General features: G+C 34.1%; 1 protein-coding gene across 6 annotated transcripts in view; it reads right to left on the minus strand.

Annotated features, from left to right (window-relative positions):
* GRB10 (growth factor receptor bound protein 10) overlaps nucleotides 1-13,249 on the minus strand; it is a 359,795-nt gene that overhangs the window by 178,197 nt on the left and 168,349 nt on the right. For all 6 annotated transcript variants that reach the window (XM_039336399.1, XM_039336398.1, XM_039336397.1 and 3 more), the window contains one exon: nucleotides 2,872-3,076. In XM_039336399.1, coding sequence (XP_039192333.1) covers nucleotides 2,872-3,076 — 205 coding nt within the window. The remainder of the gene's footprint in view (nucleotides 1-2,871; nucleotides 3,077-13,249) is intronic.

Genomic DNA, 13,249 nt, shown 5'->3' on the forward strand with positions numbered 1-13,249 from the left:
AAACACTGATAATAATTCTCCCAGTCCTCAGCAGAGATTGGTATATCAAATGCAAATCTCCATTCCTTTAGGACACCTGTGCCAAAATATTAGTGAGTTATGACTTTTGACAGCCAGCTCAAGTTCTGACCAGATTGAAATGGCAAAACTATTTTTTTTAATTTTATATATATATTTATATTCCCTTCTTGTATACGGGCAGTAGGATTCCTCTGGGCAAGCCTCATGGCTGCCTTCAATTTCTTTTTCAGCCGCTGGCATTCAGGGTCAAACCAGCAGGGTCTACCCACTCAGGCTCTTTTTGTAGCAGCTTTATTTGTTAGGCGTTTCTTCAGAATATTACAGAGATTAGAGAATGTGTTAAAGGCTGACAGCCATTCAGTAGTAGATGACTGGATTGTTTTAGCCCAGTTGGTAGCATTCTGCTTTAAGACAGTCTGATATTGCCTTAGTATCAACTTTGGCCCAAATTAATCTTTTATTTTGGGTCACCTCTACCTTTTTGGTGAGCCATGTGTCAGCCATGTTATATGGTCTTAAGTCTGAGTGGCCTCACAATGTCACGCTTAAAGGCTGATGATTGCTATCGTCACAAAAGTGTACCATGACCTCCGAGAAGAGGTCGATTTTATCTCTAGACACACAAAAGAGATCCAGTACACTGCTTTATTGGACCGAGTTGTATGTGTAAATATACATGTATTTTTATCCTTACTTCCCAGAATTTGGAGATTACCCTTAAAGATTAAGGAGACTAAGAACAGGCCAGCAGTGTTACTTTTGCGGTCTCTCGAGAGTCAATGAGGATGGTTATCAAAAAACTCCCCTGGGACTCCCTTCTTCTGGGCAAACTCATACAAAGAGGTACCCAACCTAGCGTTAAAATCTCCTAGTAATATCATTATGGACAGATATATCATCTAGCATAACTTCCAGACACATCCAGTATTTGGAGTTATAATACCGGGATGTGTTTGGAGAGATATCCACATTTACCAGTATTAACTCGAACTCTATATCCAAATTTAACTACTAGGAAATACGAATACTTGTCTTCGTTGTATAATTTCTCCCCCTGCCATTGAAATTCTTGCTTTATAAGAATGCATAACCCACCAGAGGGTCTCCCTTTGTTTTTTTGGGCTGAAAGCCTGGCAGTTGTACTGGTTCATCCACTTCAGTTAACCAGCTTTCCTGAAAGGCTATTACATCAAATCCAGAGAGGAAGTTCATTAGTTCACTATCAATCATCCCTTTCCAACCAGCCATGTTCCATGTCAGCATCTGTATGGGATTCCAGGGGTAAGGTGGTCTAGCTTGGTTGATTGGCTAGGTGAAAAGAATGCTGGATGTCAACGCTGGAGCTGAGTCGATATTAACTATGCTGTTAACTGCTTTGCTTTTATGTACAGTAGATAGATGACAGGTCAAATTGGTTACAAATAGATGTAGAAGTTTAAACATTTTAGGCCTGCTTCTCAAGGGGGGAGGAGACTAATATTGTTGCAATGTATTTATCAGTATTCAACAAGCGGGGTAATGTATGTATATGTGTTTCTGTCTTTTGTCCTTTTTAATGCACATTTTTTCTTTCATTTTTAATGCTTTGTCTAGTTTTTTTGTTCTTGTAAAATTTCTCTTTTTTGTATTGTATTTTATCTTAAGTTTCTAAATAAAATAAAATATTATTCAAAAAAACATGGTAAAGATTACAAAAGAAATAAAATAATTCTTATTTTTAAATATCTAATTAGGCCTACCATTTTTTCTAATATCTTGCTAATATTTTTTTTCATGATTTGTAAACTTTTACTTATATAGAAAAAAATTTACAGAAATTTACAGATACTGATTTAGCCACTCACAGAATAAAACTATTTAAATATGTACTTTAAAAACTTTAAAAAGTTCTTCAGCAATACCAGAGTACCTATTTTTGCCCTTCATATTCTACTTATTACTTTGACTTTGGTCATAACTAAAGTATTTTGCACTATTCTATTCTTTTATGGTTCAATTACATCTGCTTTGCCCTTGAATTTAATTTACATAGACCCAAATCTATTTATAATTTGTTACAATGAGTATTAATTTTTAAAATTTCTGAACATCTGAAGTGCTGCAATATTAACATTTATTCAGAAGCAAGGCCATTTAAGTTCCTTGAGATTTACTTCCTACCAATTATATTTAGTCATTTCTAAACAGAATGCTGGGGCAAATAGTTATTTTTAAAAAAGAACTGTTATATGTAGCCTAGAATTGTTCTGGCAACTGAGAAGGTCTATAAATTTATTAAACAAACAAACAGGGAACTGCTTGTTGATCTTGCTGTCTTCAACTTTCACTTTGAGCAGATAACCTTGTCCAGCCTTTGCTTGAGACATTCAATACTCAGGGAGGGACATGCATGAATTACTCAATAGATTCCCAACCCTCTTTCTTGCCTCCTTTCAGAACTTCCAAAAGTTATTTGTCAGTGTAAAAGGATGTTGTACTTTATTCTAAATAAGCACAGTCTTAAGAGAAAGTACATTCTCTTTTGTACTGACTCATACAAAAACAAAAATGGGTGCTTTTAAAGTTGTCAATGTTTAATATTTTAACATTAAAAAAAGTTTTCAGGAAAAAATGCATACTGCAACCAATATGCTCAAGGAAATGCTGTATTAAATAAGTGTATTTATATATGATGAACCTAGCACCTTAGAGAATTCAGACAGAACCACTGAGATACTACCTTCAATTTACAGAAATACCACTCAAGCAGAGAGATAATGCATCCTGCCAAGTTCTTGTTGTTAATCAAACCCCAAATTTTATAGTTACAATTGCATTCTGAACTGGATCATTGTTGCACTGGTTATATACCTGACTGCCAGGATGTGAACTGGTTGAGACCTCTGTATTTTCTGTTGTGGAGACACTGGATGTAGCGAACTAGTTCCTGAAGCTAACAGCTGGCTGCAATTCTGAAGGAGTGGTGTACTTTCTGAATGTATACAGAAGGTGGAACATAGACTTTCAAATGAGGAGTTCATATTGTTAACTAAAGCTTCCAAATCCACATCATCATCTGAAAGGATAGAAAGAGATGAACACTGAAGATCAGAAGCAAAATATACATTAGTTTTATATAAAAAGTTACACATATTTGGACAGTTCTTATATAACAAATATCTACCATTTGGCATTAATTTCTTCAGGTTTATTGGATTATGCAGATGAGAGCTATAGTCCAAGGGCCTTGTTCAGAGATTGAAATATTTATTTATATTTATACACCTTCCCCACTTGCTAAAACAACTTGGGGTGGTGAACAAAGTATAATGGAATAATAGAATAACAGAGTAACTGTATTGGAAGGGACATTGGAGATCTCCTAGTCCAATCTCCTGCTCAAACAGGAAACCCTATACCATTTTCAGACAAGTGGCTGTCCAATCTTTTCTTAAAAGCCTCCAGTGATGGAACACCCACAACTTCTGGAAGCAAGTCATTCTACTGATTAATTATTCTGTCAGGAAATTTCTCCTTGGTTCTAGGGTTGGTTCTCTTCTTCATTAGTTTTCCATTCAATATTTCTTGTTCTGCCGTCAGTGCTTTTGAAAATAAATTGACCCCCTATTCTTTGTTGCAGCCCTTTAGATATTGGAAGATTATCATGTCACTCCTAGTCTTCTTTTCATTAAACTAGATATACCCAATTCCTGCAACCAGTCCTCATATGTTTTAACCTCCGGTCCCCTAATCATCTTTATTGCTCTTCCTTGCACTCTTTCTAGAATCTCAACATCTGTGTTATATTATAGCAATTAAGACTGGAGGCAGTATTCCAAGTGTGCTCCTAGCCGGGCATTATAAAACAATACTAATGTTCACGTGATCTTGATTCTATCCTTTTGTTAATGTAGTCCTGGACTATGTTGGCTTTTTTGACAACTGCAGCACACTGCTGGCTCATATTTAAATGATTGTTCACTAGGACTCCAAGATCCCATCTCACAGTTATTACTACTGAGCTAGGAACTACCTATTCTATCACTGTGCATTTGTTTTTTCTTGCCTAAATGTAGAACCTTATTTTTCTCAGCACTGAATTTTTTTTTTTGTTGTTGAATAGGGCCCAGTGTTCAAGTCTGTTAAATCCATCTGGATCTTAAGCCTATCTTCCAGAGTGTTGGATATTCCTTCCAGTTTAGTGTCATCTGCAATTTTAGGAATTCCCCCTTCTATCCACTCATCTAACTCATTTATGAAGACATTGAAGCATACTGGGCCTAAAATAGAGCCTTGGGGTACCCCACTGCATACTTTCCTCGATGTAGATGCAATTCCATTAAAGAATACATGTTGAGTGCAATTGGTCAGCCAGTTATGAATCCATCTGGTGGTGATACTTTCTAACCAACCTTTTTCTATCTTATCAAGTAATAGGTTGTGGTTTACTTTTATCAAATATCTTGTTGAAGTCCAAGTAAATTATGTCCACAGCATTTTGCTGCTCTGCTAATTTTGTCACATTGTCAAAGAAAACAATAAGATTTGTCTGGTGTGATCTCTTTTTGACAAACCCGTGTTGGCTTCTGATTGTATAATGTATAGAAATAAAAACTATTATATATAGAGAGAGAGCTTAAAACTTGTAACATGCATTCCAAAAATGGACTTCCAGTTTGGTTTTGAGGACAGGACGGATGGAAACTTCAGCTTCTCAGTCCGGTTTCACTTTGCCAAGCATCCCTTAAAGCAGTGATTCTCAACCTTTCTAATGCCGTGACCCCATAATACAGTTCCCCATGTTGTGGTGACCCCCAAGTGGGTGTGGCCACCAATAAGAGGGAGTAGGATAGCTAGGGAAAAGGGGAAAAAATGGCAGACAGCATGGTTTGGTGACACCCGTGAAATGGTCATTCGACCCCAAATGGGGTCCCGACCCACAGGTTGAGAACCACTGCCTTAAAGGGACAGAAAGTTGCTCCAGAGGGGCAACGAAGAAAGAGGGACATTTCTGGAGCTTGGATCTGATGGCGACCAATCTGAGTGAACTGGAAAACCCCTCTAAAGGGGCAGAAGAAAGGCTGCTGGGAGAACCGAGGCAGCCCAAGTCGTCTCCAACTGGAAGGGAAGCTCCGCAAAACAGTTGATCTTCAACAATGAGCCAAGTCTGGGTGGGCTGAATTCTTTTCCTTCTCCTTGAGGATTAAAAACATTGAGGCCCTGATGGGGAGAAGCTAAAAGAGTAAAGACCCCCAAAAAGACTAACTTAAAAGCGGCAAGTAATCATAAGGGGGAAACGGTTTAAGAATATCGGAGAGCGATAAATAAGTCAAGGAGGACATCTAATGGTGAAAACAAGAAACAACAGTACCAAGAAAAGGGAGAAAAAAAAGAAAAAAGTGTTCTTGCTGCAAATGATCTTGACAGATACTTGTGAACAATACAATCTCCTGGTCTGAGATTGTAAGCGAAAAGACTGTTTACAGTTACATTTGTTGATACTCGCTAAGACTGAAGAGACACTATTTGGAGAAAGAGAATGTTCTAAATTCAAGATGTGACTGGAGGAGGTGGACTTGCCTTACAATAGCTGGTTCCTGTTTATATTTTGGATATTGGTCAAAGACTGTGAGCTGCAAAATAAGTATATCAAATATTACCAGACTTGCAAAGAAAACTTCTTCTGTGCCCTCTGTGCGACAATCTAGTCCAAATACTCAGGGATTTGTTGGAACAATGTTGCAACATGAGAAAGATGAATCATTAAAACTGATTCAAGAGATGATGCAAAAAAGTCAGAAGTAACACAGAAAATCATGAAGAGACACAAAGAAAACTGTAGAAAGTAAGTGAAGAAATTCTGGATATAAGAGCATAATTTGAAATCCAAAACCAAAAGATTATAAAAAATGAACAGAAAATCCAGGAAATGGAAAACAAAACTGAGGACATTAATAAAAAGGTGGAAATGTTATTGCAAAAAAATGAAGAATTAGAACAAGCAAATCAAGAGCTAGAATGTGCAATGGCAATGGTAGAAATGAAAAAAATGGAACACTATTTGAGATTCCAAAATATCCCTGAGGATAGAGAAGAAAATATAGCGATTGTGATCATTGAGTTATTGGTGGAAGCTCTAAACACAGATAGAGCAGAAATACAAAATGAGATCGATGAAATATTTCGCATGAATTCGAGTTATGCAAGAAAAAATAGATTACCAAGAGAAGTAGATGTAAGGTTCATAAAGAAAACCACAAGAGATGAAATGCTGAGAAAAATGAGAGAAGAACCATTACAATATAAAAATAAAGAAATTGTGGTCCTAAAGCAGATACCCAAGAGAATAAGAGATATTCAGAGGCAATACCACTTCTTAACCACAAAGCTGATTACCAAAAGCTTAAGTTTCAGATGGCTAATGCCAGAAGGCATTTTAATAAACTGGAACAACACAAAATATCATCTGGATTCAATTTGGAAAGCAGAGGACTTCGAAGAAAGGAACACAGCAACTCTGGATGAAGGACTGCACCAACAACAAGGGGAGAAGCAAACCGGAGAGACTGCCCAAGCGACTATACAAGCAGAACAACAGAAGGAGAAAGATGAACAAGAGGGTGAAGGTGAAGGAATTGCCAGAAAACAAAGGATTACAAGATCAACTAGACCTAAATATAAATAATGGAAATGGAAATGGAGAAAGCAAATGGAATTTTTTCATTAAATGTAAATGGACTAAACTCTCCATCAAAAAGAAATAAAATTTTTAGGAAACTTCAGAAATGGAATATAGATATAATCTGCACATAAAAAAGCAACATAAATTATTGGAATACTCAAAAATTGGGAAGCTTTACTATACATCAGCACAACATGTTAAAGAGACACTAGATTCTAAATTAATGTATTCAGATGAAGAAGGAAGAATTGTGATGGTTGAAATATATATACATCAAAACCAAATATTGCTAGTGGCAATCTACGCTCCAAATAACTATCAAAAGAATTTTATCAAAGCCTACATAGGAAATTAATAGAAATGGAATACCAAAATATTTGTTTAATAGGGGACTTCAATGCAATAGTAGACAGAATAATGAATTACAAAAACAATAAAACAGGAAAATCTGCAAGAAGAAGATTATCTAAGACATTTTTTGATATGGCAGAGGAAATTGGAATACAAGATGCCTGGAGAGAAACTAATCCACAAAACCTACAATATATTTTCTATTCAAATAGCTACAAATCCTGGTCAAGAATTGATATAATTTGGATGACATCAGAACTAAGGATGGATATACAGGAAATTGAAATAGAAATAGGTACATGGGTGGACTATAATCCCTTAAAAGTGACATGGAAAGGAATACAAAAAAACCCAAGATGGACTTTAAACCAATCAATACTAAAAGAAAAAGAATTTATAGAGTTAGCAAAAAAAGAAATGAAATTCTTCTTTAAAGAAAACAAAAAAGAAGATATATCATTACAAAAACTATGGGATACAGCCAAAGTGTACTTCAGAGGCATAGCTATAATGTATATGGCAAAGAAAAATAAACAGAGAAGACAGCAATATCTACTACTAAAAGCAAAATTAGGAAAGTTAGAAGCAGAACTACAAAAAAACCCACAGAAAAGACCTTGAAAAGAGAAATGGAAATAATAAAACACAAACTAAATCTGTTGGATTCAGAAAAACTGGCAGAACAGATAAAGAGAGCAAAACAAAACTTTTTTGAAAATGCTAATAAACCAGGAAGATGGTTAGTTTATAAACTCAAAAAAACAGAAAGAGAAGAAAATAACACAAAACTTAATTGATGGAAAAGGTTGTCTACAGTTACAAATATGAGAAAAATAAAAAAGATAATTAAGGAATACTATAAGGAATTGTATGATAAAGAAGAGATTTCAAGAGAGAGAACGGCTCAATATTTAGAAGAAAGTAAACTTCCAAAAATTCCAGAGGCATTTAAAACTATGTTAGAAGAAAGGATTACAATGATGGAAATATCAAAAGCTATAAAATGACAAAAAAATGGGGAAACACCTGGGCCAGATGGACTTCCGGCGGAGCTCTATAAAAATTTACAAGACGTATTAAGCAAACCACTGAAAGATGTTTTTAATGAACTTTTGTTAGAGCAGTGATTCTCAACCTTTCTAATGCCGTGACCCCATAATACAGTTCCCCATGTTGTGGTGACCCCCAAGTGGGTGTGGCCACCAATAAGAGGGAGTAGGACAGCTAGGGAAAAGGGAAAAAAATGGCGGACAGCATGGTTTGGTGACCCCCGTGAAATGGTCATTCGACCCCAAATGGGGTCCCGACCCACAAGTTGAGAACCACTGTGTTAGAGGCTAAGCTTCCAAATACATGGATAGAAACAAATATTACTTTAATACCAAAAGAAGACACAGATTTGATGTATATTAAGAATTATAGATTTTTTTACTTAATGTGGATTACAACATTTTTGCTTCAATAATGGCAGAGAGACTGAAAAAATACTTAGTTGAATTTATACATCCATATCAAAATGGCTCTTTACCAAAGAGACAAATTAAAAATAATTTAAGAATGATAATGGACATATTAGAATACCATGAACTACATCCAAGGAAACAATTAGCATTAATACTTTTAGATGCCCAAAAGGCATTTGATATCGTTTCCTGGCAATTTATGACTCAACAACTACAAATAATAGACTTTGGAAAGAACTTTACAAATATGATAAAAACAATATATAGCTTTGAGATAAAAAAAGGCACGAGGCAAGGATGTCCATTATTTATTTTCACTTTGGAAGTTTTAAATAGAAGGATTAAACAAGATACAGAAATTAACATATTGAAGATAAAAGACGAAGCATACAAGTTACAAGCATTTGCTGATGATCTAGTATTTATTCTAGAAGAACCTTTAGAGATGATTCCTAAGCTATGGGGAAAAATAGAATAGTATGGAGAAATAGCAGGATTAAAAATAAAGAAAGAAAAAACCAAGGTAATAGTTAAGAATCTCAAAAATAAACAGAAAAAGCAAATGCTAGAAAAAACAGAGGTACAGATAGTGAAAAAAGTTAAATATTTAGGTATATATCTTTTGGTCAAATGTTCGTCAATAAAAGAAGATAACTACATAAAATTATTGAAACAAATAAAGCTGGACTTGGAAAGATGGAAGAATCTGCAGTTGTCAATATTAGGAAGAATTACTATAGTAAAAATGAACGTATTGCCAAAGACTTTATTTTCATTTCAAACAATTCTGATAAAACTTGAGAAAAAACTCTTCCAAGATTTAAACTCATTAATTTTGAACTTTGTTTGGCAGGGGAAGAAAGCTAACATTAAGATGAAAATATTACAAGATGTTAAGGAAAATGGAGGATTTGGGTTGCCGGAATGGGCGTTGTATTATCAAGCATCTCTCTAACATGGGTGAAAGAATGGATAATGCTTAGAAATATAAAGGTTGTTATATTTAGAGGGGCACGATTTACAATTGGATTGGCACGCTTTCTTATGGTATGAAAAAAAATAGAGCTCATAAGTATTTCCAAAACTATTATATAAGAAATGCCTTGTTAACAGTATGGGAAAAAAAATCAAAGCTAAAATATACTTAAAAATTCCAGGGTGGCTATCAATGATGGAGACATTTATACTTATCCGAACTTGGTAGATTTTGAAAAAATATAGACATATAGAGATATTCTAAATATAGATGGGAATTTAAAATCTAAGCAAGAACTGGAAAATCAGGGCATCAACCTGTCATAGTGGGCATATTTACAGATGCAAAATAGATATGAAAAAGATGTGAAAATGTATGGATTCTATAAAGATCAAACTGTATTTGAAAAGATTTTGTTAACCCCAAATGAGAAATTGATTAAGAAAATGTATATTTTTTGTTAATTTTGGAAATGGAAAGTGAACAAGTTAAAGAAACAATGATAAGATGGCCGAAAAACTTTGGCTACAATATAGAACTAGAAAAGTGGCAACAGCTATGGGAGAGAAATTATAAATTAACAATATCAACTTCATATAAAGAAAACTTACATAAAATGTTTTATAGATGGCACTTGCCGCCAGCAAGATTAGCAAAAATGTTTAAAAATATGTCAGATAGATGTTGGAAATGTAAGCACAATTCATATTTGGTGGACATGTGGCAAAGCAAAGGCTTATTGGAAAAAGATACATGCGTGGTTAGAAAAAATATTAGGTGAACATGTTGATTTTAAACCTGAACTTTTCTTATTAGGTATAATGCCAGAAAGAATTAATAAGCAAAGTCTATATTTGATTTTACACATCACCACAGCAGCAAGAATAATCTTTGTGCAATATTGGAAGAACGAAGGACTACCATCAGAGGAAGGAATAATCAGAAAACTATTGGAATGCGCAGAGATGGACAGATTAACCATGAGATTGAAAAATAAAAAAGATATAGATTACTACCAAACTTGGGACTTACTTTATTGTTGGCTAGAGGAGAGAATCAAGGATTAGGAATTGAATATGTATTAGCATAGCTGAGCCCAGACTGCTTGTTGGTTGAAAAATTAACATATGTAAAGAAAATCAATAAAATCTTTATAAAAAAACATACATTCCAAAAATGATAGTAGCCAAGAATAAAAAGACCACAAAATAATATCTAATTGCTCACCACTGATCACTTTCTGACCCCATGCCCAGCCAAACACCTAAGTCATCAGCATTTTCCAGAAAGCCAGCCTGGTCAGGATCAATCTGATCTTGCTAGTGCTACCATAAAAGCATACTTCCTGGCTCTTGCAAGATGGCATTCTTCAATTTAAAACTGAGGATTTCCCTGCTGCCACATCATAATTTATAAGTAATGTAGATATTTCTTTTAAACAAAGGAACTCTCTTCAAAACCACAAAAATCCCAAGTCAAAGTTACTATTTCAGTCATGTCTGATACTCTCTGTAATCAGATCTTTATATCTGTTTTCTTTTCAGGGACAGTCATTTCTCACTACTAACATTTAGGTTCTTTTGGCTTTCTCAATATTAACTCTAGTTTTCCCACTTGGTTTATTTACTTAATTCAATGCTCTTCTCAAGCAGACTTCTATGTCTGAATTCCATCAGCTCATAACAGAATATAACAGAGAATGGGCAAAAGTTAACTATTTTTAACTATTTTTAATTTTTAATTTTAATTTAAAAATTAATTTAATTTTTAACTTTTTCCCAATCACAGCATCCACAGTGGATTTTTTTTAATACTCCTGTTGGCCAAAGGACTCTGTGGATTCAACCAACAGTTTTAATATATAGCTGACCTACAGGATATTGGGACCGTTTACCATTGTTAGTTGTTTCATTGTTTAGAAAACTCCCCACTCCAACCTTGATTTGTCTACACAGGCTTTCTGTTGTCAATTACAATAATTTAAAGGGGGGATAGATAGATCATCAGTCCCAGAACAGATACTCAGTAGCAACTAGATACAGACACCAGAACCAGACTCTGAAGAGAGGAACCAATTCTGCCCCAAAGTTTCCATCTATGGTTTCGTACCTTGCCTTCTGGTGCTTTGGAAAATAGATTGATCCGTCTTCTTTGTGTAAAGTAAATATTGCACTTTCTGTTCTCACTGATCTCACCATTTGCAATTTTCAAATTATTTATATATAAAGTTGCAATTCTGCATATTTCTTCTAACACTAAAATGTATGTTTTAATAATTAATCTCTATCATGTTACTATTTGGCTAGAACATAACATAAAACCACCAGATGGCACTGGTTCCTTTAAAAAAAAGACTACTCCCCCCATACTTCCTATAATCAAAAACCAAGCAGTTTTAAGTTAACTTTTTATAATTAGCTAAGGTATGTTGAAACTCATCTTTAGTAAACACTATAAATTAATTTGGGGGCACCATACTGAAAATTACTTAATCTGCCTTGCAGATTATTTAAACTAAATTACTAAAACCCTATATAATTTAGTAAAATTTACTAACCAATGCTAAACTGTGTAAATTAACTAAAATTACATACTATAGATAAAAAAGTAAACCACCTGAACATTTTTGACAAGTTCATAAAATTGATTCTTAGGATTTACTGTAACCTGTGTTATTAATGCATGGGTAACTCAACTGTACCCAGTGTAACCATTAGCAGAAACAGCTTGCAAAATAGGAAACTTCCTGAAATTCAAGTACCATCAGCTGGTTGTCACTCATCTAAATTTCACACAAAAAGGGTTCTTCTAGGTTCTTCTGTTTAAATGTAGACTGGTGAAACATACTGTAAATTAAAACACATGATGCGTCATGTAAATCTGTTCAGAGCAAGGTCTTATATATGCAGAGTATTTGGGAAAAGAATATCACAAAGCATTCATGTCCTGGAGTCAGCTCATTTTGATTCACAAGAACTAATTGTTAAATTTTCACCAGTTGTTAAAAACAAACACTATTCAAACTTAATACTACACACACCCATTGAAATATACATTAACCATCTTCCTTCAAGTGCAAATAGAGAGTGAAATGGGGAAGGAAGAAAAAAGAGGAGGTGTGCACATGCAGAGAAGAACATACAAAATCACATGAGGCAGTTTTGTTGACAGTGTAGCTTAAAAAAAAGAGAATAGTCTTTTTGATGACAGGCAAGGCTTTCATTGTTTATTATTAACTCTTCTCACACTTCTGTGACCTTACATATGCCAGGCTCACTTCAGGTTAGCCTGCTTTTCTTTTCTCCAGTTAAGAATCACTGCAGTAGGAAGTAATTTTAAAATAACGCTTAAAAGTTGTGTTTTTATCAGGGAAGCCTTAGTCATGTGCCCTTTGTTTGTTTGATGGCCAGTTTTTGAGAATTCTGTTTAACTTTCCAACATGCATATTTTCTTAAATTTATCTGAGATACTGAGGCTGCTTGGCTGGAATTAATGTTGAAATCAGCACATGACTCATTCACAAAGTACTATACACTATATTTAGATTTGCATACTAAGGATTGTAAACATAATTGTGGGTAAGTCAAATGAAATCAAATCACTATTTAAATATTTATGTATTATAAATATACAAATGCATAATTATATATTTGATAAATAATTAAATCATGTTTATGGAATTTGCAAATAAAAAGTATTGTATATTTTTTATTATTTGTAAAATTTATAATAAACTTACATATATATATATATATATATATATATATATATATATAT

The sequence above is a fragment of the Crotalus tigris genome, unplaced genomic scaffold (genome assembly GCF_016545835.1).
Source record: "Crotalus tigris isolate CLP2741 ecotype Arizona unplaced genomic scaffold, ASM1654583v1 scf7180000017666.379230911805:20528666, whole genome shotgun sequence".
NCBI lineage: Eukaryota > Metazoa > Chordata > Lepidosauria > Squamata > Viperidae > Crotalus > Crotalus tigris.